Raw genomic sequence first — 27327 nt, forward strand, 5'->3', positions numbered from 1 at the left:
ATGGAGGGAATATTTATACCAAAGAATATGGAAAATGCTAGTAATTGGAGCTTTTCCTTTCTTTCTTTTTTTTTTTTTTTCTCTTCCCCTTTCTTTGTCTTTCTCTTTCTTCCTTCTTTATTCCTCCCTCCCTTCCACCTTCCCTTCCCTTTTGGAGACCCGACTTTCACCAGCATCCCAGTGAGTAAAGACTGTACTCAGGTGTTCTGTACTCATTGGTATGCTAGTGAATGTTGGCTCTCAGAAAATATATTAAAGAGAGCTCCTGGCCAGTTGTAGCATTGTACACATTTAGGTGACTTTTTAATTTTTTTAAAAGGGTTTTCAGATGTATTTGAGAGAGAGAGAGAGAGAGCACGCGCGTGTGATTATGTGCACAGCAGGGGAGGGGGCAGAGGGTGAGGGAAAGGGCAAGCAGACTCCATCCGGCAGGAGTGCAAAGCCCAATGCAGGACTCAATCCCATGATGCTGAGATCACTACCTGAGCCAAAGCCAAGAGTCAGACTTTAGCTGATTAAGCCACACAGGCACCCCATGAACTTTTTAACATTAAACAGTCTCTTTATACATATGCATGTAAGAAATCTAATCTAATGTAAGATTCTAAAAATATAAACCAAAAGGTAAAAGAGAAATGTATTTGCCTTTTCAGTATCAGCTCTAAGGAATATTTCTGTCTGAGGGGTAAACACAAAAGAGAGGAACTCAGTATTATAGGAAATGCTTTCATTCATTCCACAGATGAGGAATTAAGCTGAGGCTCAGAACACCTGAGATACTTTCCCAAGATTACAAAGTAAGTTAGCAATGATTCTAGGTCTTGAGATCTCAAGATTCAGGATTTAATACTGCCTTTAATGTTCATGCCACAGAATCCAATTACAGGCAGATTTCAGTGTAACAAGGGTTCATGCAATATATAAATTTCCATCGATGTCACGTCAAATTCCAGAACAGAGGAGCCTGTGTTATAACAAGACTGTAACATATCAATATAACAAATATTCTGGGGGCGCCTGGGTGGCTCAGTGGGTTAAAGCCTCTGCCTTTGGCTCAGGTCATGATCTCAGGGTCCTGAGATCGAGCCCCGCATCGGGCTCTCTGCTTAGTGGGAAGCCTGCTTCCTCCTCTCTCTCTGCCTGCCTCTCTGCCTACTTGTGATCTGTCTGTCAAATAAATAAATAAAATCTTTAAAAAACAAAACCCAAATATTCTGACTTGCGTCTCAAGAAAGATCAACAAAGAGTATGGCAAAGTACAATGATGTCCTACCCTAATTTTGTTCCAAATTTTATTACAAATATTTTTACACATAAAAAAAAGTAGAAATATTTTAAAGTGAGTTCCCATATACTGCTGCCTAGATTCTACCATTAGCATTTGCTATATTTGCTCCTATTTATCCGTCTTTCAATCCATTTTAGTTTTGATGTGTTTCAAAGAAATCTGCAGACATCAGTACATTTCACCCCTAAATATTTCAACACGCATATCACTGATTAGAGTTCAAAATTTCTTATGGTACTTTACATAAAATTTATAAATAATGAAATGCATAAATCCTAAGTGGACCATGTGATGAGTTTTGAAAAATATATAGAGACAGTGAGGTAATCCAAATCCCAAATCAAGGTATATAATGTTATCCTCCTCCCAGGAAGCAAATAGAAATATCCTCTATAGGTGAACAAAATCACAGTAAAACCCAAATTATTTGTACAAACTGTCTGGTTAATGTATTATATTAATTAAAAATCAGAAATACGAGAAAAGAAGTCAACACTAACAAAACCACAATAAAAACCAGACAATACTTTAAACATATAGGAAATCAGGATAAATAAAGTTTCAAAAAGAAATGTAAATGGAATTGAAAAATAAAATAGCCAAAATTAAACACTCAGTGTGTATGGGTTGACAACAGAATGGACATGACTGAAGACAGGATGAAAAATCCAAAGGAAACACCCGGAATGAAGCATGGTGAGATGAAAGGATGGCTAACTCAGAAGGGAAGGTGAGAGAGAAGACAATGAAAAGCTGATCCTATACATGGCTGCAGATGCACAAGGAAAGATTAGCAAAAGGGGACAGAAATGATATTTGAGGAGAGAATGGCTGAGAACTTGGTCAAAACTGGTAAAGATGTCAATCCATATATTCAAGAATCACAAACAGGGTAAATACAGAGTAATCATTACCGTAAAACAGGTGAAAACCAAGAACAATCAGAAAATTTTATAAGCTCCAGAGGAAAAAAGAGACATCTCCTCCAAAGGGCAACCACATGACCTCACATGACTTCTCAAAGAAACAATGGAACAAATATTCAATGTACAAAGAGAACACAGCTGCCCACGTAGAATTCAGTATCCAGAAAAACTGCCCTTCAAAAACAAAAGCAAAATAGAGAAATTTTCAGACACAGAAATGAGAAAAACTTTTACCAGGAGATCTGACTTAAGGGAAATACTAAAAGTGATTCTTTGGGCAGAAGAAAAATAATCCTAGATCAGAGAATCAGGAAGAGATGCAATAAAATTATTGTACATTATTGTAATTATTTGGATAAATCTAAATGAATAAAATGCATATATATGGATAAAAATAAAACTGTGTAAAATCACAGTTATGAAAGAAATATATATTTATATATACATATTCATAATGGAATTCAAATACAGGTGGTCCTCAACTTATGATAATCCAACTTTGAAGTTTTCAACTTTAGGACAGTGTGAGAGTAAAGTACATTCAGTAGAAACTGTACTTTGAATTATGATTTTTCCTGGGTTAGGGATATGTAGTATGACGCTCTCTTGTGGTGCTAGGCGGTGACAGTGGCTACAGCTCCCAGTCAGCCCTGGGATTTTAAGGATAAACAACTGATAAACTTACAACCATTTTGTACCCACATAACCATACTATTTTTCACTTCCAGTACTGTATCCAATAAATTACACGAGATATTTAACACTTACTATAAGCTAGGCTTTGTGTTAGATGATTTTGTCCAACTTGCAGGCTAGAGTAAGTGTTCTGAGCATGTTCAGGGGAGGTGAGGCTAAGCTATCATGTTTGGTAGGTTAGGTATATTAAATGCATTTTTTGACTTATGGTATTTTCAACTTATGATGGTTTTATCAGCACACAACTACATTGTGAGTCAAGACAAAACTGTACATAGCAGGGGCATAGGAACTGAGAAGGAATAAATGGAACTGGAGTGCATACTCACAGGGTAAAAGTTAAAATTAATGCTAGATTTTAAGTTAGGGATGTTAACAATTAAAATATTACAAATGAGTATAAAAATACTAAGCTAGAGGAGAAAATGGGATACCAAAATCAACAAGGCTGACAGATTTCAATACAATTAGAAATCAGAAAGTAAGATAGTGAACTTAAACATAATTAGAGTAGTTGTCATGTCAACTGTAAAGGGAATAATGCTCCAATCAAAAGATAGAAATTACTAGGTAAGAATTTAAAAACTATTAAGAAGACTTTGTGCCATTTATAAGAGGACATCCAAAACACAGATATGGAGAAAAGAAATTGAAAGTAAAAAGTTAGAAAGAGATACACCATGGAAACACTAACTAAAAGAAAACTGGTAGAGCTATATTAAGAATAGGCAAGACTGACTTTGCGGCCTCCCCTGCCAAAAAAATTACTAGAGATAAAGAGGAAAAATTCTTACTGATGAAAGAGTCAATTCAAAGGAACATACATTTGTGAATCTATAACTGAAACTAATAATGTTGCCTCAAATATATACATATATATGAGTGTGTGTGTGTGTGTGTGTGTGTGTGTGTGTGTAAAAATACAGAAAGCCTTTGGAAAAAAAAAAAAAGACCAATCCACAGTCCTAGTAGGATATTCTCAGTAACTTGCAGAATAGCAGATAAAAAAATATTAAGGACAGAGGAGAGTGGAACACATGCTTCCTACCTTCTCACCATATTCTTCATGTCTCAACCTCTTGTATTTTTCATCTTTGTCTCTCTGAGGGACACTCAAGATAATTTCTTCAGATCTGTCATTCTGTTTATTCTGTCCTCAGCTGTACCTAACCTGCTATTAAACTCGCTCACTGAGGTTTTCCTTTACTATTTCAATTATTATATTTTTTTCATTTCTAGAAGTTCCATTTTCTTATTATTCAAATCTGCTTAGTCATTTGTTACAATTTCTTGTTTCCTGGAAACATTTCCAAGCTTGTCTTTTATTACTTTAAAAATGTTGAAGGTACTCATACTGCAAACTTAAGAAAAGTTTTGACTTACAAATTCCTAATTGGAAGAAAGGGTGACCTGAAATTATTATACCCACCTAAACTGCTGTTCATGTGGAAAGGCAAAAGGAAAACATTCCTTATCACAAAAGGACTCAGGGACTAGAGCCTCAAGACATCTTCTTAAAAACACCAACTTGATGACAAAACGAGGCCATCCAAGAAGTGAATCAAAGCAAGCATGTTAGGACTGAGGACACCAAAAGGAAAGAGTCTAACTAAATTCAGAACCAAGACTAAACAACTCTGCACATTAGGATTCCAAACTGACTGTAAATAATGGCAAATTTAGGCTATCAGTTTATAATATAATGAAATAAGTGGATGGGGAGAGGAGGCTGAAGGAAATATAAGAGTGATAATTTCTTCAGATTTCTTAAGAAATCAAATAAGTGCTATCTAAAATTATACCATGGGGACAAAAACTGATTCCACTACCTTAATGTGACTATAATTTTCTCCTTATAGAGAAATATTTTAGTAATTAATATTTCTTGTGGTAAAGGAATGTTTATTTGAATTTTTACAACTCTGTTCCTCTTTATTTTCCTTTAAACTCAAATAAAATGAAACTCAGACCTCTTCATTAAAAATGCATGAAAGGATTATTAAGAATTAAAGATTCCATTGTTGTAAAGTGGTCTGTCAGTCCCTCACCCCTACCCCAGCAACTCCACATACCCTTGCCTTACCTCTGCCTTCACTTCAGTGAACCTCTATCTGGTTTTACCTTCACCCGTCCATGGCGGGCTGGCTGCCTGTCCATCTTTAACTGCCTGCCAAATTCTCTGTCTGCACCTACGTACCTGTCCATCTACACCTCCCTGCTCACTTCCACCTCTGCCAGCTGGCCTATCTATATCACCTGTTTGATCTTCTATACATGCCTCCCAGTTTGTTTATGTATCAGCTCATCTGTAAGCCTTCCTGTCTGTCTGCTAGGCTGCTCTCTTTTTATATCCTGCCTTACCCACCTCCTCACCGCCAGGCTCTTATCTGCTTATCTAGCTAGCCAGGCCATCAGGCAAATATAAATGTATAGAAATACCTGGAATGATACTTTTTTAACATGAACACTGCTTGCTTAATGGCAGTATTTTGAGTGATTTGCTTAAGACTGTTTATCTAATGAACATTTACTTTTTAAAAAATAAAATATTCTTTAAAACAAAACCAACAACAAACAGAACAACAAATAACCTGTACAGTAGTGCTTGGAACTTTTCAGATTCAGAACTAAGGAAGACATGTTAGAGAAGCATATATGCATTTATATACAGTGTATACATAAATAGATGTTGTTTTAAAAGTTTCACAAAGAAATACTAATCCTTGGAACATGCAGTGCACTCTGAAATGTTTTGGTCTATTTTATTCTATTTCTTTTTTTTTTTTTTAAAGATTTTATTTATTTATTTGACAGACAGAGATCACAAGTAGGCAGAGAGGCAGGCAGAAAGAGAGAGAGGAGGAAGCAGGCTCTCCGCAGAGCGGACAGCCCGATGCGGGGCTCGATCCCAGGACCCTGGGATCATGACCTGAGCCGAAGGCAGAGGCTTTAACCCACTGAGCCACCCAGGCGCCCCTATTCTATTTCATTATTTTAAAAAAATACTGGCCTTAAAAAAAAAAAAAAAGATTTTATTTATTTATTCATTTGAGAGAGCACATGCAAGGGGAGAGCGTGAGGGAGAAGCAGACTCCTTGCTGAGCAAAGAGCCCAACATGGGGCTCGATCCCAGAACCTGGGATCACGACGTGAGCCAAAGGCAGATGCTTAACCACCTGAATCACCCACGTACCTCAAAATACTGGCTTTTGATAAGTTGATTTCATGACCTACAAATGGTTACAACTAGTCCAAAAAACACTGGTAAGAAGACAAGTTTGCAGCAGAGTGACCCCAAGACCAGAACTGGCCACCTGAAGCCTCTACCACTCGCTGCTAGCCTGCCTGCAGTAAACTGAGGCTGCCCTGAGCGCCACTGAACTTTGTCTCCCTTCAGTTACCATCTATTTCCATTGCCTGCAACCCACTAAACCATGCAGTCCTAGAAGAATTGCACAATTAGCCCCTGTCATGAGCCTCTTTGCCCCGGGGCCCCTCGTCAGCATTTATTTTCATGTTCACACAGTCGACATCTGATCCTCTGCCATCATGCGCTGTTCTCTGGTGCATACACACAATTTTACCTCCCCACGGAGAACATGTGCTTCCTGAATGTACATTTTAAACTTTAATGGCCTTTAGGCCTAAAATATTAAATAGTCTCTGAATACTTTAAAATTGGAAAGAAATTACATTATGCCATCCAGAAAGAAAAATTTATCACTGACCACAAGAGGGCAATAAAATACAATGTTAAAACCCATGTCCCTTCAAGTATCTCTACTTAGCATGTTTTCTCCTTCACAGCACAAAGATGTTTCAGAAGTTTGGTAGTAAGTAGTCTGCAGTTAACGTCTGTGGCTCAAGCTACTTCAGTACTGAATTTAGACTGGAGTTAGGACTAAGTAAAACACAGAATTTAGAGCACATTCTTGCCAATAATGGATGCAGACAGAACTGTCCGTATGATAAATTAGCAATTTAAACAATGAAAGTAAAACCACATTAGCATGTATCTCGGGTGCAAAACTTATAAGCTTTGTCAAACATATCTAGTCTTATAGTAAGCACTGGCATCCAAGAGCTTAAAACACTGCTACAGATCAGGGTCTGCAAACTCTGGCTTGTCATCCAAATCCAGCCTGCCAAGTGACTTCCATAAAGTTCTTCGGGAACGCAGCCATGTTTTTTTTTACATGCTATCCAGAGCTCCTTTCTCATTACGAAAGCAGAGCTGAAGAGCAGCAACAGAGCCCATGTGATCAACAAAGCCTGAAATATCATTATCTGGTTCTTTATAAAATATATGACCTCTATTCTCAATTATATGCCCTCTAGGACCTTGATGATTTCAACTCAAATTAAATGGTTACCAAGTACATTCTGGGGCTTACAACAGGAACACAACAGGGCAACATTAATGGGGAGAATAGGGTAGATTTTTAAATCATGCATTATTATGATAAAAGAATGTTTTGGCAGCATGACATAAACAGTACAGGTTAGAAAGCAATGACATAGCAGGTGTGGGGCTCCAGGGAGTATGCTACTAACCATGGTCAAAGGAAAAGGAAGGAGCAGGAGAAAGTCCCCTGCATATCTTGCTCAGTGATGGCTCAGAGGAGGAGCAGGAGACAAGGATAACAGGAAGGCTAAAATTAACAAGCACACAAGAACACAAGTCCTGTTAAAGAAGTGGTTGTTAGAAGCTGTTGTTAGGGAAGAAAATAAGCTAAGCTCTGGCTTCATTATCATTAAGACACCACTAGAATGTCAGACAAGATCACCAGTTGGGATTTCAAAAGGCAAGTGTGGAAGCAAGAAGCAAGGGTCCAGACAAAAGGCTTAACTGGAAGTCTCAGGCCACATGGCTGCTAGCTCTACACAAATAGCTGAAGGCCCTAAGCAGGCAAGTGTGGTGTTACAGAAGAAGAGGCTCAAGCCCAGAACTTGGTCAACTCTCGGAATCTGAAGTCAAATAAAAAGGACCCAAGAAATAAGACAGAGAAGAAACAGTTAGGGAGTGAGAAGAACCAAGGGAATGCTGAGGCCTAGAACCAGAAAAATATTTTATGAGGGAATTTTCACTGAAGCTTAAACTAAATTTTCTTTTTTTTTTTCTTAAAGATTTTTATTTACTTATTTGACAGAGAGATCACAAGTAGGCAGAGAGGCAGGCAGAGAGAGAGGGGGAAGCAGGCTCCCGGCCAAACAGAGAGCCCAATGCAGGGCTCGATCCCAGGACCCTGAGATCATGACCTGAGCCGAAGGCAGAGGCTTAACCCACTGAGCCACCCAGACACCCCAAACTAATATTTTCTTAAGTCAAACATTTTTATTCAATAAAATACAAAATAGGGTAAATCCTTGCTATGGATTACCCTGGGACTTTCATTCTTGGTTGATTTTTCCTTAATGACAGTCTCAGAAGTGAAAGGGTTAATCAGTATCTAGAAGTCTTCCCCCTCCACAAAAAACTCTTCATGGTGCCTGTGCACCCTTCCTGTGCACAGGGCTCCTCCCCTTCTCCCCAGCGACCACGGCTCCCTGCCATTCAGGTGTCTCACCCTCTGTGCAGGTGCCCAGAATCAACAGCTATTCCCCATTACATGCACATGCCCACAAAGGAGCAAGGCTCTGTCCCCCTGGGCACCAATACCAAGATGAGGTAACCAGTGGCTCCACTCCACACCACAGAGCTGCTGTCATTGCTGCACCGCAGGTTCTGCTTCCTCTGTCAGAGTTTCTCTATAGCAGCATTACTGACATTTGGGGCCTGGTGTTCTCTGTCATGGCACAGTGGAGCCCCTGTCCTGTGTCTGCAGGATAATCACCAGGTACTATTCACTAAATGTCAGTAGCACTGCCATCTCCCCAGTTGTGACAACCGAAAGTGTCTCCAGACAATGCTCAATGTCCCCTGGGGGTCAAGCAAGCCCCAGCTGTCGCTCAGGGCTGCTAAGCGTCGTATAGCCTCTGATCTATCTCTGCTATCTTCTTCCTCACTTGCACCCACTTTCTTGTTTGCACTTCCCCACCCACCACAGTGTCCCATCAGGGTGCTGTATCAGCGTCAGCCCTTGCTTTCCCCTTGTTCTCTTTTTCCTCTTATGTCATAAATATTTCTATCATATATGCATGCCATGTGTGTTTGCAGAGAAAGTACAGCCATCTGCAGAGCCGCTCTAGAGCTCCCTTGAGCCTTTGGGACAACACCAGCCTGGGGCTCCGCTTTGCCATGTTCAATTGTTGATGAGTATCCAGGAAGGGCTTTTTTCCCACCTATTCTGGGTTTCCAGTTTCTTATGGACACAAGAGGGTATTTTGGGGATTATTTGCTCATATATGGAATTTCCCCTCTATATGTGGGAATTTTATAAAAACAAATTCTTAAAGAATCATAAACAAAACTGCAATACTCCACATGACAAATTAAAAGCAGGATTAGAGGAATCATGATTCAGTCCCATAATGTAGCCCAACTCATCAACAGTATTTCTTGCAGTACTATGAGCAAAAGAACAAGAACAAAATTGATGGTTTCAGAGGGAAGGGGGTTGGGGAGAGGGGGTAACAGGGAGATGAGTATTAAGGAGGGCACGTGTTGTGATGAGCACTGGGTATTATACCTAATGAATTACTGAACACTACATCAAAAACTAATGATGTAATATACAATGGCTAACTGAACATAAAGAAAAAAAAAAAAAACCCTCTTTAATTTCATGAACACCCCCCCCCCAACACACACTAACCTGACGAAAGACTTCGTTCACAAAGTTGACATAACCTCGCGTTGACAAGAGAATCCGCTGCACCATTTCATATACAGTTCGGTGCTCTTCTTCAATGCTACAAAGGCTGGAGTTGCTGAGTCTTCGGTCCGACAAGGTGCTGCTGTTGGAATGGTTTTTGTCTTGCTCTGTGGGACAGCCACCATCCAGCTCCGGCACCCTCTCTTGCCCCACACCACCACCAACAGTCTGGAAGAAAGCCATTACTACCTCTGAGTGGGCCTCTTAGACATTCAAGAACACCCGGTGAAACTGAAGACTTACTTAATTTTAAAGGACTCCGGTCCGGTTACCATCAACTTGAAGGCAAACTAGACACCAGCTCTGCTCAAAGCACAACTGGCTCCATGACTCATACTCACCAATTTCCCAATTCACCAGCTAACCTCTCCCCAACTCAGTTATTTTAACAGGAAAAACACTAGATTATTGCAGGGAGGGAGGCTGTGAAATTTTCTCAACCAAAATACTTTAACTTATATTTGCAAAATCATAGAAAAAATTGTGTCAGTGAATTTATACTATGATCACCTTTGGTTTCTTTTTCTTTTTTTTTTTTTTATTTGAGAGAGAGACAGTGAGAGAGAGCATGAGCGAGGAGAAGGTCAGAGAGCGAAGCAGACTCCCCATGGAGCTGGGAGCCTGATGCGGGACTCAATCCCAGGACTCTGGGATCATGACCTGAGCCGAAGGCAGTCGTCCAACCAACTGAGCCACCCAGGCGTCCCTCACCTTTGGTTTCTAAATTCAGCACTCACTCTATGGTCACAGAGATTTGAAAGTTCAGTAGATTTTTTTGAGCCACAACATTGGAAAGCATCATTTGATTCATAAGTCTAAGTGACACTTGATGGAGGAGTGTCAAAATCTTTGGAGGGTATTTTATTTTATTTATTTTTTTTTTTAAAGATTTTATTTATTTATTTGACAGAGAGAAATCACAAGTAGTCAGAGAGGCAGGCAGAGAGAGAGAGAGGAGGAAGCAGGCTCCCTGCTGAGCAGAGAGCCCGATGCGGGACTCGATCCCAGGACCCTGAGATCATGACCTGAGCCGAAGGCAGCGGCTTAACCCACTGAGCCACCCAGGCGCCCTGGAGGGTATTTTATGAGAAGAATCTTGATCTGAATATCAGATTCAGAATCTCAGATTGAACTTAACTGATATATTTACAAAATTTTAAAATTTTAGAAGGTTTTAAGAGCACAAAGAAATAAAATAATTCATGCTCACATATTTAAGGCGGATTTCTGCTCTCATCTCCCCATAGAATTAAAGGTTTCCTCCAATTACAATACATGTATCATTTTGCTTCATTTTTATAAATTTCACTACTATTTTTAAGTGTCAAAAATGTATAACTCAAATATCACTAAAATTCTACCTACTGTGAATATTTTTTACAACAAATGATAAGATATGAGAAATACAAAATAGTTATTTCAGTAACTACCAAGGACAGTTTGAAAGCAGATATCCAAATAGCAATCTCTAGGGAAAATTAATGGAAGATTATATTTATAATTTTTCTCTTCATGCCTTAGCTATTAAGTCTGTGTGGCTTATTAAAGGTACTGTCATACTGTGAAATGAGCTGTCCTATAAAAATGATTTAAAAAAAAATTTCATCCTTTTGATGTGTCAACTATCTTCTGCAGAAAAATAAAAATTTACTCATTTTTTCTGATATATATATGTGTATCTATATAATAACTGATACGCATACATAAGTGTAGATACATATATATATATATATTTTTTTTAATCTGTAAAGTATGGAGGTTGGATTAAGTCTAATGTCTCTTTTATGGCTCAATAACCTGTGAGTCTTGGATCAATAACTTCCATTTTCCCCACAGGCCAAAAAATACGGTACATATGTACATATGCAGCCAATTAAAAAAAATGATCACAAATTCTATGACTCCCCCTTCCCTTTGATTCACAAGGGCTCTGTGACTATGTTAACTAGTGGAATAGGGTGGAAGAGATCTGTGCTAGTTTCAGGCCCAGGTACAAAAGACTGATAGTTACCACTTCCTATCTCTTGGAACATTTGCTATTGGAGCTCTGACTGGCCAGGAAAGAAGTGCAACAACCCTGTTACAAAGACTGCATGGAAGTGGGAGGCCCAGCTAAGCCTCACCATCCAACTGCACCCATCAAAGTAATAGGCATGTGCATACAGCCATCCTGCACCCTCAAGACTAACCAGCTGCCAGCTGAAGGCCACCACCCACTGACCTCAGTTAATGCCTTATTAAGCACAAGAATTGCCCCACAGGATCCTGCCCAAATTTTTTACCCAAAAAGTACATGAAATATGACAAAAGGGTTGTTGTTTTAAACCACCAAGTTTTGAAGTCATTAGATAACTGATTGGGTAACATGGCAATTAGGTAGCTAAAATAATGTAAATAAAGAAATATATTTAAAGGTACCAAATTCTTATAAAAAGTGCTCTGAACATACAGAAAAACAAAAACAGATCCATAAATACAGAGAACAAACTGGTGGTTGCCAAAGAGGAGGCAGTGGGTGGATAGGCAAAATGTGTGAAGCACAGTGGGAGATATAGGCTTCCAGTTATGAAATTAATAAGTTGCAGGATGAAAGGCACAGTATAGGGAATATGGTTGATGGCACAGTACAGTGAGCACAGCATAACATACAGATTGTCAAATTCTATGTTGTATCTGAAACTACTACAACATTGTGTGTCAACTATACTTCGATTTAAAAATCAAAGTGAGTTTAAAAAAATTAAAAGTGAGCTCTGTTATCCAAATAGATCACATGAAATGGATTTCCAATCATGCCATAAATGGAAAACAACTTCTCTTGATAGAACAATGCTTTCCTTAGCCTTAGTCCCTACTACCTCTGTAAAAGGCTACTTTCCAAAAACATCTGTATGGTTTTTTTCTTTTTTTTTTTAAGATTTTATTTATTTATTTGACAGAGAGAGGTCACAAGTAGGCAGAGAGGCAGGCAGAGAGAGAGAGGAAGGGAAGCAGGCCCCCTGCTGAGCAGAGAGCCCGATGTGGGACTCGATCCCAGGACCCTGAGATCATGACCTGAGCCGAAGGCAGCGGCTTAACCCACTGAGCCACCCAGGTGCCCCATCTGTATGTTTTGACAGGTGTTTATGTCTGCAGTGAGTGATGAGTGAAAACAAACTGATAATCTAAATTTCCTCATATCTTTCTCTTTTATGAAAATGAACAGTAAAAGCATACGTAAGAATTAAGCACAGAGAGAGGTCCATTTCCACCCACTACCATCAAGCTGGAATTCTCAACCATTATTTAGTATTAGGTGATTCTGGTGGCAAACTCAAAAATCGGTTTTCACTTCTTGGGCACATGAGGAAGCCTTGGTCGGTGAAACAGACATACCAGCTTGGCCCAGGCCTGCACTGCCAGGGTTCAGGAAATTGTATGATACAAGCTGACACTTAACCCTCCCCAACATCTGGTTTCTTCTCACTGACAGCTCATACTGAGACCTGTCCACTGTCAGGGTCAAGCTAAAGGGGGCACCACAAACTAGGTGGGAAATGAGAGGATGCAAACACCATTCTGGTGGGGATGCCTGAGGCCACTGAATGCCCCTGTTAGGAGTCTCCAACACAGCTGGGGGCAGCCTGCACCGCCTGGGTAGAGCTCTAGACACAGAAAATACTGGAGTGGTAGTCAAAAAACAAATGTATTTGTGTAACATATAAACTCCTCTACGATTGTCAATTTGTGGGATTCACTTTTTCTAACTGTTCACCCCATGACATACAATTTCGGGAAATCCACAGCCCATGGATCATTATTAAAGGGCACATTCAGACTCAGTCAAAGTGTAACTAAGGGTTATCATACAAATAAATACGATATCATTCAAAAAAGCTGATATCACCTTAAACTTTCTTTTCCATTCCCAAATGGGCTTTTATGGGTTTTAATGTCAATTAATGTGTTTATGGAACAGGTAAAAAATGGTAACTACTTTAATTTTTAACATCAACACTTTGTTTCTCTAATGTATGTTGAAGTACTTTTATCTCATACAAATATGAATTACTAAGGACTAAATCATACTATGCTGAACACATTTTCAGCTAAAATGATGCACCAAGAATCTACAGCTTTGGTCAGGTTTATGCTGTTGTTGTCCACATAGTATACAGGGTGTAAGAGCTACTGTCTTTTCGTTCTCCCATGGATATTTATTCTACCAGATTCTTCAAGTGGTTAGAAAACTTAGTCTAGAAGATAACACTAATTCCTCTCCTTCCTGGTTTTAGATCCAGAAGGAAATCCAGTTTGCAAAAAGCACACAAAAGAGCCCTCAAACATGATATTTAATACAGTGATAAGGGCAAAAGTGTAAACTCCATTTGAAAACAGAACTTAAAATATTGTTTTGAAGGGCTTTTACAACAGCAGTATATTCTGTGAAAAGAGATTTTGGATCAACTGATTAAGTCAAATTACTTTACTTAGGCAAAATTAGATTAAATTTGAAATTCCAAACAAAAACTTTTAGGACACAAATGAAATTATATGTGCTTTTATTCCTGCAACTGTCTCCAAAATCTAATATTCAATGGTTTAAACTGCTGCATTTCTCATTCACAATGCAGATGAAGAGAGGAACAGAGCAGACACATGTGAGATGAGATGTGAGGCACAGAAGGGAGTACAGGATGCAACTCATCAGCAGAATAGTGACTCCCACAAAGATGTCCATACCCTAATCCCCAGAAGATTTGAGTACTTTACCTTACCTGGCAAATAGGATTTAGCAAGCATGATTAAATTAAGGTGTGAGTGGGGAGAGATTATCCTGAATTATCTGGGTGGTCCCAATGTAATCATGAAGATCTATAAGGAGACAGGAGGATCAGACATAGAAGGCAATGCGAAGATGGAAACAAAGGGATAAAAGGTGACGAAGATGGAAACAAAGGGATAGAAGATGGAAACAAAGGGATAAAAGGTGACGTAATGAAGGGCCACAAGCCGGGGAATGGAGGCAGCTCTAGAAGCAAGACAAAGCAAAAAAATGGATTCTCCAAAATGTGTTCCTCCAGAAGGAACACAGACCTGCCAACATCCTGATTTTATCACACTGAGACTGATTTTGAACTTCTGAGCTCCAGAACTGCAAGATAATCAATTTGTGTTGTTTCAAGCCACTGAAAGTTTGTCATTTGCTACAGTGGCACTAGAAAACTAGTAGAACAACTCACTGTGAGACATATTGAGAGTCTGTACAATGGGAATGACCATTTCTATGTTCAGCTCTCTGCAGGGTGTAGTAGCACTGGACCTGGATAGTTGACTGCCAGCACCCATTCTCCCTCCCTGATAGAACCCCAGTGCTCCATGTGCCTCCTCCCTGCAGCCCAGGTCATGGGAAGCTGGCCCCATCCATAGTACCAGGGAAGGGTTCTGTCATGGAAGCCAGTCATGTCCCTCCTGGGCCATTCACATAGCCAACTGTACGAGAGTCAGTGCCTTATTACTGTTCTAGGAGAGACAGGTAGCCTAAGTTGTTCTACTCACACAAATGGGAAGGGCTTTACAGAAGTATCTGGGTTGTCTCTGAACATGAACAAGGAAGGCCATGCCCCTGCTGCTGGCAGCCATCTTAAAGTCAGCAGGGAGTGGAGGACAAATCTGCCAGAGGGAAAGGGCAGAGTAGGGAAAACTAGAGAGAATCATGTAGACAGTGTGAATTAACTACATTCTCTGTCAGTCATGTCATGAGCTGCTTCTTCATGAGATTGAAATATTTCTTTTTTATCTTTAAGACAGTTTGAGTTATGGAGTCTTTTTCTGTTAGGATGAGACAACCATCCAAACTGATTCAGGAGGTCAGACCTTTATGGACACTAAGAAAGCCAGATAATAAAACTAGATGACTCACAAGTGTGAGAAGTCTCCTTTCCAGCTAAGGAAAAAAAAATGTTAGAACCTTGAATCCGTGGTTAATCTGCTATTCTTGCTACTTTTCATCATCCAACTGTATTTTTCAAAAATGAGAAACTTACTCTCAATAAATACATTGATGGTTTTCTGAAATTTTGAAACCAGGTAGGCAGCAGTCACAGCCTTTAAACAGACTGTTTTGAATTGATTTAATAATTACACAAGATACAATCTAAAATTTATCAGAGTGTGACTACATTTCTTACAGACGATTTCATACAGACTTTTGTCTACCTGATTGATTTTTAATTTTTGTCTAGTTGATGGATAAATAAAGGTCTCTCAATATGGTCCAGAACTAACAGTGTTCCCTGGCTCATAGTGAAATCCAGGGTCATTTTTATTTCCTCTTCCATGAACTCCTTCCTCTCCTTTTGTCTCTTTTACAATTGGACTGCTTGTCTTCTTCTCAATTTGTAGGCACTCTCTATATATCAGAGGCATGAACTCCTTGAAAAACTCTGATGTTACAGATGCTTTTCGCAGCCTGTTGTCTGTATGTGGTTTTACTTTGTCTTTTGATACACAAACCTTTCTCAATTTTTTAAAATAAAGTGGCACCTCATTTCTTCTAGGTTTGTGGTTCTGATCTCCACCTCAGGTAGTCTACCAATGCCCAAATTTATACAATTCCTCTAGACTGTCTCCTCAATTCTTTATCATTTTGTTTTTATATTTAGACCTTAAATCAGTTTAGAACTTCAATCAATCTGACATCTGCTTACATATGTGATAGGAAGCAGGGTTCTAAGAAAGAGAGAGAGAAAGAAAGATTGACAGTTCTTTCAGCTCTGAGGGTTATATATTAGATTCAATGTTCAATGCTACTCTGTCCCATTTTCTAGAAGGAACTGCTACCAGTTCCTGATAATTCTGATAATTTTTTCTTAATCCCTGAAAGTCAAAGAGGTTTATGTATATTTAGGTTAGTGTCTGTTCAGCTAAATCTCCCTGGGACTAGAAGGCCTTGTGAATCAAAGGCATGACTTTTTTTCAGCTCAAGGAAATTCTGCATTAGTTCAATTATCACTTCTGATCTTTTCTCCTTTTTTCCTCATGATACTTGCAAGATAGGTCTGGACTTGACCTCAGATTTCACTTATTCATTTCTGATTTCCACCTCTTCAAATTTTTCCTCAGCGTTATGAGATATTCCTTTGGAAAATCACTTTGTTCTTAGTAGTGATCATTACTGTTTACAGTTTTCCTATTACATTTTTAAACTAATGAATTTAACATTTTTTAAAGCTTTCTTTTATTTTTATTTTTTATAAAGATTTTTAAAATTTATTTGACCCAGAGAGAGAACAAGAGACTGAGCACAAGCAGGGGGAGTGGTAGAGGGAGGGGGAAGAGAGAAACAGACTCCTTGTGGGGATCAGGGAGCAGGGACCCCAACGCAGGGCTTGATCTCAGGCAGACACTTAACTAATCGAGCCACCCAGGTGCCTCAAAGCTTCCTTTTAAAATCTTCAGTAAGTATTTTGCTGCTCTTTACCGGAATTGTAGCCCCCTCAGACGACTTCCTCAACAATAAGTTTCTCCAGCTCTGTAGTCAGTTCTTAATCAATGAGGACACATGCTCTGGACCTCAGTTTGGTGCTCCTCCACCAAGATGCTACCTGCTACTCAGATATGTGTACTCTTCCAGCTCAGGCCTAATCACACTTCTGGGAACTCCAGGGCATCAGCAAACCTGCTCTAAGGGGACCACGCTTTGTGCATAAAAGCAGGACCCGGCCATGAAGCAGCTGCTCTCAAACCTCCCCATGTGGTCCTGCTCTACCCAGCACAAAGTCCCAAAGCAACTCAATCTGCTAGGAAAGCCCATTTCTCTGTGACCAAGGACCAGAAGAGAGGGAAGGTACACCATGGGCCCCACACAGAAAGAGGTCTTCACTGAAGGCCTTTAAGAGAGACGGCCTTTTCTTCTAGGCATTCCATGATGGCACCCCAAAATCCTGAGATGCTCTTCCACTCCTCCCCCTGAGATCCCAAAAGGGCACTTGGCAGTTGCATGGGTCCTTCCAACAGCCCACTTAAATGATTCCTGAGGGCCTGCCTGGTGCTGGGGATTGGTGAAGGCAACACAGGGCCCCTGGTCTTATGCTCTGAGGTCACTGGTACTTGAGCAAAGGAGGGAAAATCAGACGGTCCAGGAGTCTGCACACAACAGCTATTTTCTCAGAACATCTCCCTGGCCCCCAAGATCACTTCATCATGGCAATATCAACAGAGCACAGCAAGTGCTACCTCAGAACTCTTTGACACCTCAGCAACAGAGAGAGAGCCCACCCATAAACCCAATCCCTAGAACCACTATCCTTGAGGAACTAAAAACCCTAAGAGTCAATTACTTTGCTATGTGTTAGCATATTTTTATCTGTGCAAAAGAAGATGAATGACATACCTGTATGATTTTGGGCAGTACATCAACTCCATTTTTAGTGTTTTGGGTAGTAGTTAGATACTTCTTTTCCAAAAAGAAAGTTACAATCCATTTAATAAAAACAACACGAGCTGCCATGTATGGAATTTTTGTACTGTAAATGTTTTCATTGTCTCGAGTTGTAGTAATGTACACTGGCTTTGGTCTCAAATGAGGGATGTCTGGAAGATAAAAGAATACAGGATTAGGTGAGTGAGTGTAACCCCCACAAACAGCTCAGTTTTTAACAAAGCAGATACACATTTGGTTGTATGAATAGCAACTAAAATTAAAGTACCAGAAATTCTTAAAAATGACATCTTTTGGTAGATTTGTTTCTAATTCTGCCTTGTAATATGACCAAGATGGGACAGTGGCTACTGTTACTGCTTGCTTGTTATAGCTATGGCATACAGCTATGAAAGTACTAAGCTAATAACTCTCCAACAAATTTAAGTAATAATATGCGACTCTAATGTAAAAATATTTTCACATACATTATAACAAATTTAATTTCATTTTAGGACTGAAACAAATCTAAAAGCATGTATAGACATTTTTCATCATTTTAGGTATTTTATTACTTTTCAATGATTTTAGGTATTTTAATATCCATTACTGCACTAATCAAATCTATGAGACTAGTTTCATAGCCTTTCCCTTTAGGTGAATCCAAAGAATAGAATCAGTATCAACTACTTTATGTCTGAAAGAATTCATCTTAGAAGTATGTGACATCACCATTTTCATAAAACTAATAAGAAGTTCCTTTTTCATTCTTTAAATTTCATAATCAAAATAAAAAATTACATGGTATTGGATTTGAGCTGCAACTTGCTGTATGTCCAACTCTCTTACTAACTTTTATACAGCTGATGGTATCTGCTCGAGGCAGACAAGTTCTCAACAAAGAACTTTATTTTCAGTATATTAAAGTGTACTATGTTTTCCACAATGAATATAGACTATTTACAAAATCAGAAACTAGTTCTGGAAAAAATACCCACATACAGATAGCTACCAAATACATATATCAATAACTCTAAAGGTTAGTACTTCTACATCTTTTGAAATGCATCAAGTTTCTGCTGTTTTTTCCCCCTGATCCAAGCATGCACAAGTGTGTGTGTATATAAATAAACACCCAAAGACAAATGATTAGTAGTCCACATTCCCGAGATGGATTAATGTCTACTGTGACCTTTTCCCCTCCAAAATTATTTCTGATTACTCATTTTAACTAATTTTGCCTGCTTTCAAACAATAGGGAAAAAGAAAATTTGCCTCTCCGCCCCGGCACCAATCGAAGGGATACTTCTGTCCTGTGAGCCTTCATTTTTCATAGAAGAAAAACTTCAGCAGCCAAACTAGAAATTCCTTCATATTTCCTTCCTTTCTGGGGCTTATTGTCCCTATGTTGCCCAGCTGCCCAAATATTGGCCCCTCCATAAGAAGCTGTATGTAGCACCTGTTGGATGAAAGATCCAGGATAAAAGAAAGGGCCTACTGTGGGCAGCTGTGTGGCCTAGGCTGGCCTGCCTCCCCATTGGCCAAGGTCTGTAGTCACCATACCCCACCACCCATAAGAAAAGACTTAAGAAAATGCAAACTTTAATACCTTTGTGTGAGATAATGAACATGGTCTTCAATGAAGAGTTTCAATTAAAAAAAAACTTAGAAGATTTTAAATATAATTACATCAAAAAAAATCATGACACATACTGAATTATTTCTGAGTACAGGAGCCACAGTCTCCCTGAGGTACAAATAAATAGTTTGTACAAATAGATAAAATCATTTATTAGGAAACTTTAAACCTCTTAAGATAAAGTTACCATTAAATATAAGAATAAGAGGACTATTGTACTTAAAAATAAACAAAAGCCACTTTGAAAGAGAATGGACAGCTTCCCTGTGGACATCCACTATACACGCTCCAATCAGTACTTACCAAGTACAGGTTTGTAGATGTTTGTTAACTTAGTAAATGATGGAAATAAATGAGGAAGATAATACTTTCGAAACAATGTAAAAAGAAATTTAAAACCAGTATCTTGATTCTCCTTATTCTTCCACTCCAAGCTTGCAGCCTTTGGATAATATGTGGGAAAGAACATATGTACATTTACATTTTAACTTAATGTCTACTAAATTGAATTGCTGTTATCTTAGTAAAATTCCTAACCTAAAAAAAAAAACCAAAACAAAAAACCTATATTGACAAATACTGTTGACAATCATGTAATGAAATCGTATCTTATAACTCAAACAAGGACAAGAATGAATATTTCAAAAGAAAATGGTTAACTATGTTAAAGATATTTTTACTATTAAAAAAAAATCAACCAATGATATGTTTTTAAACTCGTTCTATTCATCATGCCTGTATTTTTTTTTCTACCAGTTCTCTATAATGACTTAACATTCTTTCTGTCCTTAAAATATTTAGTCAGATGCGATCTGGTACTTTTTTTTTTTTTTAAACTCAAAAGGGCCATCCCTTGCAAGAATTTCACCCAATATTACCTACATGAAAAAATCAGTATCATCAGAAGGCAAAGCTACAGAAACTTGGAAAGTGCATTGTCCTTATTAAAAGCAATCCCCAGGCTAAGATAAACCAGGCCTGCCTGCTAGTCCAGGTACACCTGTCACAGGCTCTTAATACTGGTTAGTACACAGAGTACTCTAAAGCATAGCTTCCCAACCTCCTTCACGTCACAGCCCACTTAAAAAGTGGAAACATCTGTGCAACAGCAGAGGTCAAGGGATGAGAGGTCAAGGGATGCCCCCCCTGGGGCAGAGGGGCTCCGCGTCCATAGCCTATCAGGAGTTCTCGGGGTGAGCCAAGGGAGAAAGTCTGCTTGAGGATTCAGTAGAGAGAAGGGAGGGAAGAAGAGTGGGATGGATACAAACATAAAAGTCTGCACATGATTCAGGGGGTTCACAGTCTGCATAAAAATCTCCACCCTATAACACCAGCATCATTCCTCCAGTGGGATTCTGGGGATTATGTGATATCTGAGGTTGCACGGCTCTTTAGCAACACATCTAGAATGAGACCCAAGTGCCCCAATACATCCAACTTCTCAATACTCCATGCCAACCTCTGGAGACAGATGGAATTTCCTACCACTTCTAACCAGGTGGAATTTGAAATGCAGGTGGAATGGGCCAGTAGGGCCAAAATGCACAGCTTCTAGAAGACAACATAATACTCCAGTCTGCTCTTGGGACTTTGGAGTCCTTGTGTTTCTGGTGCTGACCAAAGGAAACAGTAGAGGAGAGCAGAAAAGATTGCCCAATAGGACAGAGTAGTCAGAAAGGGAGGCAAGGACTAAATCTTGAGGGACAGCAGAGAGAAACAATCCCCTTGAGAAAACTGGCAAGAATTCCTGCCTCACATTTCATCCATTTTAAGTTTATTTTTGTGAATGGTGTAAGAGAATGGTCGAGTTTCATTCTTCTGTATATAGCTTTCTAATTTTCCCAGCACCATTTATTGAAGAGCCAAAAGGCCCTTCAACAGACAAATGGATAAAGAAGATGTGGATCATATATACAATGGAATAATACTTAACCATCAGAAAGGATGAAATACCCACACCTAAATGGTGGCATTTGGGTTAACACGGATGGAAATGAAGGGGATTATGCTAGGTGAAATTAAGTCAAACAGAGAAAGACAATTTTTACATGGTTTCACTCATATGTGGAATATAAGGAATAGCACAGAGGACATTGGGAGAAGGAAGGATAACTGAAGGGGGGAAATCAGAAATGGGAGACAAACCACAACAGACTATGGACTGCAAACAATCTGTGGGTTTCGGAGGGGAAGGGGGTAGGAACATGGGGTAGCTGGGTGATGGGTCTTAAGGAGGGCATATATTATAATGAGCACTGGCTGTTAAATGTAAATAATCAATCACTGAACACTACATCAAAAACTAATGATCTATTGTAAGGTGACTAACATAACACAATATAAATAAATAAATAAATAAATAAATAAATAAATAAATGTAAAGTAGCAAGAAGAAAGGGAGGAGAAAAGTAGGAAGAAAACATTAGGAGAGGAGAGAATATCATGAAGAAGGGGCAGTCATTGTCAGATCACCTGATCTGGACTTGACCTCTAGACCTCCTTCATGGTCTTGGGCCTCTGTCTCAGCAGTGACAGGGCAGAGGCAGGTGGCTGTGAGTGTCAGGAGAGGAGGTGGACTAAGCAGAAATTATATCATCAACAAACTTGGTTGTGGAGAATACAGAGACTGGACAGAGTTCCCAGGAAGAACTCAGAGACATGAGAAGTGCTGGCTAAGAAAAGAATTCAGTAGCTTTTTTTGGAACCATACTAGAAATGCAGACTAGGGGAAAGAGATCATGATCTGAAATCATGAACTAATGATAGTAACTCTGTATTCAGTTGATAAACTCAGAGAAAGAAACACATGACATCAAGTAGGTCTGTCCTGGTGGCACCGAGAGATACCTCCTTATGCTTTTGCCCAAATCTTCCTGCCTGCTCTGCCTACTCCTGATCTGCCTGGTCAGCCTCTGGGCTTGCCTCCTCCTCCACCCCACCTTGCTAGCATACGATCGGGGGCCAGGAAGAAGCAAAGAGGCAAAATAGACTCATGTACTATGACGTAATAGAAAACACACATGGGCCTCTGCTCCCATTGCCTGGCATAGAGGCCCTAAAACCCTTGTAATTTCCTAAGTGATAAGAGCATTGGGAGCATCTTTTCTTCTAATAACAACTCTGGGTGGGCTCCCAGATGGCTCCTGAGTGAGGACTCCTCAGCAGGAAGACCATGCCACACCATGATTTGAACTTAGAGTCTTCAGCACCCTCACTCCATCCCCTCCATTCCTCCAGAGAGGGGAGAGAGGTTGGAAGCAGAGCATGTCTATGTGAGGAAGCCTCCATAAAAATTCCAGTAAGCAGAGGTTTCAGGGAACTTCCAGGTGAGTAATCATATCCATGGAGCAGGAGGGTGATGAACCCCAACCCCACAGGAACAGACATTCCCGTGCTTGGGACCCTCCCAGACTATGCCCTTTGTGTCTCTGCATCTGGCTGTTCATCTGTATCCTTTATCATACCTTTCATAAATTGCTGAATGAAAACAAATGTTTCCCAGAGTTCTGTGAGCCACTCAGTTGACCCTGAGGAGGAGTTGAAGGAGCCCCTGATTTGTAAGCCAGGTTGTAGAGAAGTTGTAGGTAACCTGGGCCCCTCCTACTTGTGACTGGCACCTGAATGTGACGGAATAGTCTCACGGGACTGAGCCCTTAACCCATGGGATCAGATGCCATCTCAAGGCAGACAGCGTCAAAGTTGAGTGAAACTACAGGACACCCAGCTGGTGTCGCAGAGTTGCCTGGTGAGGGAAAAACCCACGCACTCAGTAACCACAAGTATTAGAAGTGAAGTGTTCTGTGTGAATGTGGTAATAATATGAAAGTAGATCAGAGAACTGAATTGTTTCCTTGACATACACACTCACACAAAATATTATGTATGCCAGGTCTTTGCTGATGTTATCTGGTACATATTCTAGTTTTAGTGAAGTACCACAAAGAATCACCTCAAAGAAAAAGCAAAATTAAAAATATGGATGAGCTGGAAGAAAAGATGCAAGGTTTTCTCTTTCCCATCGAGAGAAAGACCATTCCTGAATTAACCATGATTTTGCTCTTACCTGAATAACCATATATTTCAACAATATTTGAAGAAAAAAGCATGTTTGGTCCTCAGCGATCTTTTCCCCTGATATGGCTGGCAGGAGCGGGGTGATTTCTTCTGGATATATCTTTGCTGCAGAGTGGGGAAAAAAAGGAGAGTTCTTTCACCAAAGTTCAAAGGGTTTTTTAAAAATGGCCTCCATTAAAATACATCTGCCCCTCCTTTGGAACCTGCTCACACTACACTCCAGGCCAGTGTGCATCAAGGGCTTGGAAATATGGTACAAATGCCCATGAAGCCACCTCTCCCTCTAAACCATTCTTCTCTCTGCCAAACTCTGCTTTGGTCAGCCTAAGGATCAAGTACCTGTCACTGGGCAATAAAGTGATATGCATTAATTAATTAATGGCCCTAATTGACAAGTTTCTTAAAAACTCATGGGACACAAATGGCTGTCATGACTACTCCTAGGAGGCAGCAACTGTCCTTCCATGAATGCAGCATGAAAATACACAGCAGGGTGAGCAGATGAATGTCCACTCATGAAACAATCATGATGAGGACAATAAACAATAGTTTCAGATGCTGGGTTTAAATCTCATTCACAGCCATGAAAACTCTCCAGATATATGATATGTCTCTACTTCCTGTTATTCCCAACATCTGATTCCTCCCTTCCATTTCTATTTCCACACTTCAATAAATGTCTCCTGTCCTCATTTCATACAAAATAGGCTCTGATTCTTTCTATTCTGATGTCTCTAAGACTTTACTGTGAATATGAGCAGGGAATAATTCTTCCTCCGAACCCATCTACAAAATAAAGATTTTTATTCAGGATCATGACAAACCGAATAATCCCTCAATAGAACTTCAGAGTCATTTCAACCTGTAAGGCTGGCTAATGCTTCTCACCATCAGCCACACCAGGGCTAGGATTGATGAGTGTCTCCAGTGTACAGGGCCCTCTGGACGACATGATCGCTGGGAAACCAGGCACGAGGCAAGCAAAAATCAGCACCTGCTCTTCTGCACAGTTTGTCTGAAGTGCTTGAAGCCACAGAAGAAACAGCCTGATTCCTTCACATCTTATCTAAAAACAAAATTAAAGGCGAAAAATTTAAACACATGTTTATGCAGAGATGCAGTGCAATGCAGATTCAGTTCTGAGAAAGAAAAACTAGAAGTTAAAGGTACTGTTAAATTCCTGAACAAAGTTCTTAGTGACAAGGAAGCAGTTGTGCTGCAAGAAGCACAAGGGTGAGAACTTGGGGTCTGGAGCCATAGTGCCTGGTTCCAATGCAGGCTCTGCTGCTTGCTGGCTTAGCTGTGGCCAGTGGAGAATGACTGAACTTTTCTCTTTGCATCAGTCTACCCCTCAGAAAAATGGAATCATAACAGAATTTACCACAAAGCACTGGCACACGGTTAAGTGACTTACAACAGTGCCCATACCATCAACAGTTGGTTAATCACAAAAACAATGCAAAGATAATCGCCCTCCAAATTTACAGTGTGCTTTGAATAGGGTTTTTGTATGTCACTACAATATGCACATGTATCATATAATGTTCTTGAAAAATTTCAGAGCTAAATAACACCTTGAAGACCTGGCTCTGTGGGACAGGGCAGCTCTCCAGCTTCCCTGCCTCATGTCCCTACTCTGCTCTCTCCAACAGCTTCCCTGTGCTCTGCGCACCCAGCATGACTTGGTGGAATACATCATTCAAGCAGATGGGCCCTGTGTCCTCCTCTACACTTAAACTTTCAGCTCTACCCTATTCCTAGAATTCAGGTAAGTACTTCTGTTTCTCTATTTCTAAACTGAAAGGATAACACCAATATAAGAAATGAAATAAGGAAAAGAGATGAATAACAAGTCAGATGAAGCTAAAAGATGCAGTGAGCTCCAAATGCAGGCCCCTGAGCTGAGTTGCCTGATCACCTCTCAACTACACCAAGGTGGTGCAGATTCCTTAAGAGGAAGTGTTTAAGCCAAACATGAGGCTCTTCTGGAAAACTGAAAGAAAAAAGGGGAAGGGAGAAAGAAAGGGAGAGGAAGAGGTGAAGGGAGAAGGGAGAGCGAAAGTGAGAGGGAGGGAGAGGGAAAGGGAAGGAAGAGGAAGGGAAGGGGAGGGAAGGAGCAAGCTTCACTGACTCCCCATAGAAGTAAAATACACCAAGACAAATCCTGTGTCTGGAGACACTTCTACCCCATCAACAATGGATTCCAGGACACACTTTCAGACATGCCCAGAGACACACCATAGCTTAGCACAAACCTTCATGACCACTCACACCCATCCTCCTCTCCCCAAGCAGGCAAAATAAGTAGTGACATTGCTGAATATAACAGACAAAATATGACATGGCTCTATGTATATCTAACCAAATTAAATCTTTTTTTTTTTTGAAAGATTTTATTTATTTATTTGACAGAGAGAGATCACAAGCAGGCAGAGAGAGAGGAGGAAGCAGGCTCGTGGCTGAGCAGAGAGCCCGATGCGGGGCTCGATCCCAGGACCCTGGGATCATGACCTGAGCCGAAGGCAGCGGCTTAACCCACTGAGCCACCCAAGCACCCCAATATATCTAACCAAATTAGATTAAATTTTAAAAGAGATAGTTTCTACAAAATTCTACCATATCTCCAACTTTTTTAACTGCATTTAACTATAAATAAGGCCAATAATAAACATGAGATCACAAAATGGTAAGTTTTAACTATGATTCTTAATTAAAATAGGAGGGATAAAATATTGTGAAGCTAGGAATAGCTCACCTCCCTTTTTCAACATGTAAGAGATTGTTAACATAAAATTTAAGTGGTTATGAGTGTTTAAACTGGTATAAAACAAAAAATACATGAACTTATCAAAGGTATGCACTTAACTTGATTAGCTACAAGGGAATAACTTCCCATAAAATACATATTCCAGGCTGCTTCTTTTGCCATTTATGTTTTAGGGTCATCTTATTTAGTATCAAATGGCATCTATCAGTTTAAAAGGTATGTTCATTTTAAAATAAGCCACGTTAACCTAAAATACAAGATCAATGTGCTGCAAACAAATAGGTAAATATTCAAGAGGAGTAAAGCTCTGCTGCTCTTTTCTCCCATAATAGTTCTCAAAACCAGCAAAAACAATTCAGAGACAACTATAATTTTAACAAGACTACTGGAATGAACTGAATCAGCACATTCACTCTGAAGCTTGGAGAGGAACTGGCTTCCTCCCTTTCCTGATGATAAACGTGGAGCAGTTAGCATCTCGCCAATGGTTCCCTGACTGTACACAGCAGAGTAAAAATTAGAACTCCAAATTTCAAACTCTGAATCCCAAGCCCTGTTCTCTGAATAATATTTAAAGTGGGTATCACAGTAAGTTATGAAATAAAAACAAAAACTCTAACAATATCTGCCAAAAAATTTTCAATAGAAAATAAAAAGTCAGGTGGTGTTTAAAGATCCCCCCACACACAATGGCCTAATTTTGTCACTTTGAGGCATGAAT

The 27327-nt window shown here is 39.7% G+C and overlaps 1 protein-coding gene across 8 annotated transcripts in view; it reads right to left on the minus strand.

The window, feature by feature from the left end:
• Positions 1-27327, minus strand: part of RALGAPA2 (Ral GTPase activating protein catalytic subunit alpha 2) — a 322083-nt gene that overhangs the window by 221964 nt on the left and 72792 nt on the right. For all 8 annotated transcript variants that reach the window (XM_045078460.1, XM_045078458.1, XM_045078459.1 and 5 more), the window contains exons 6-10: positions 24728-24905; positions 23829-23944; positions 20069-20207; positions 18100-18299; positions 9666-9893 (exon numbers count right to left, since the gene is read on the minus strand). In XM_045078460.1, the coding sequence (XP_044934395.1) occupies positions 9666-9893; positions 18100-18299; positions 20069-20207; positions 23829-23944; positions 24728-24905 (861 nt within the window). The remainder of the gene's footprint in view (positions 1-9665; positions 9894-18099; positions 18300-20068; positions 20208-23828; positions 23945-24727; positions 24906-27327) is intronic.

This window comes from Mustela putorius, unplaced genomic scaffold, assembly GCF_011764305.1.
Source record: "Mustela putorius furo isolate JIRA1106 unplaced genomic scaffold, ASM1176430v1.1 tig00000253_pilon_pilon_pilon, whole genome shotgun sequence".
Taxonomy (NCBI): domain Eukaryota; kingdom Metazoa; phylum Chordata; class Mammalia; order Carnivora; family Mustelidae; genus Mustela; species Mustela putorius.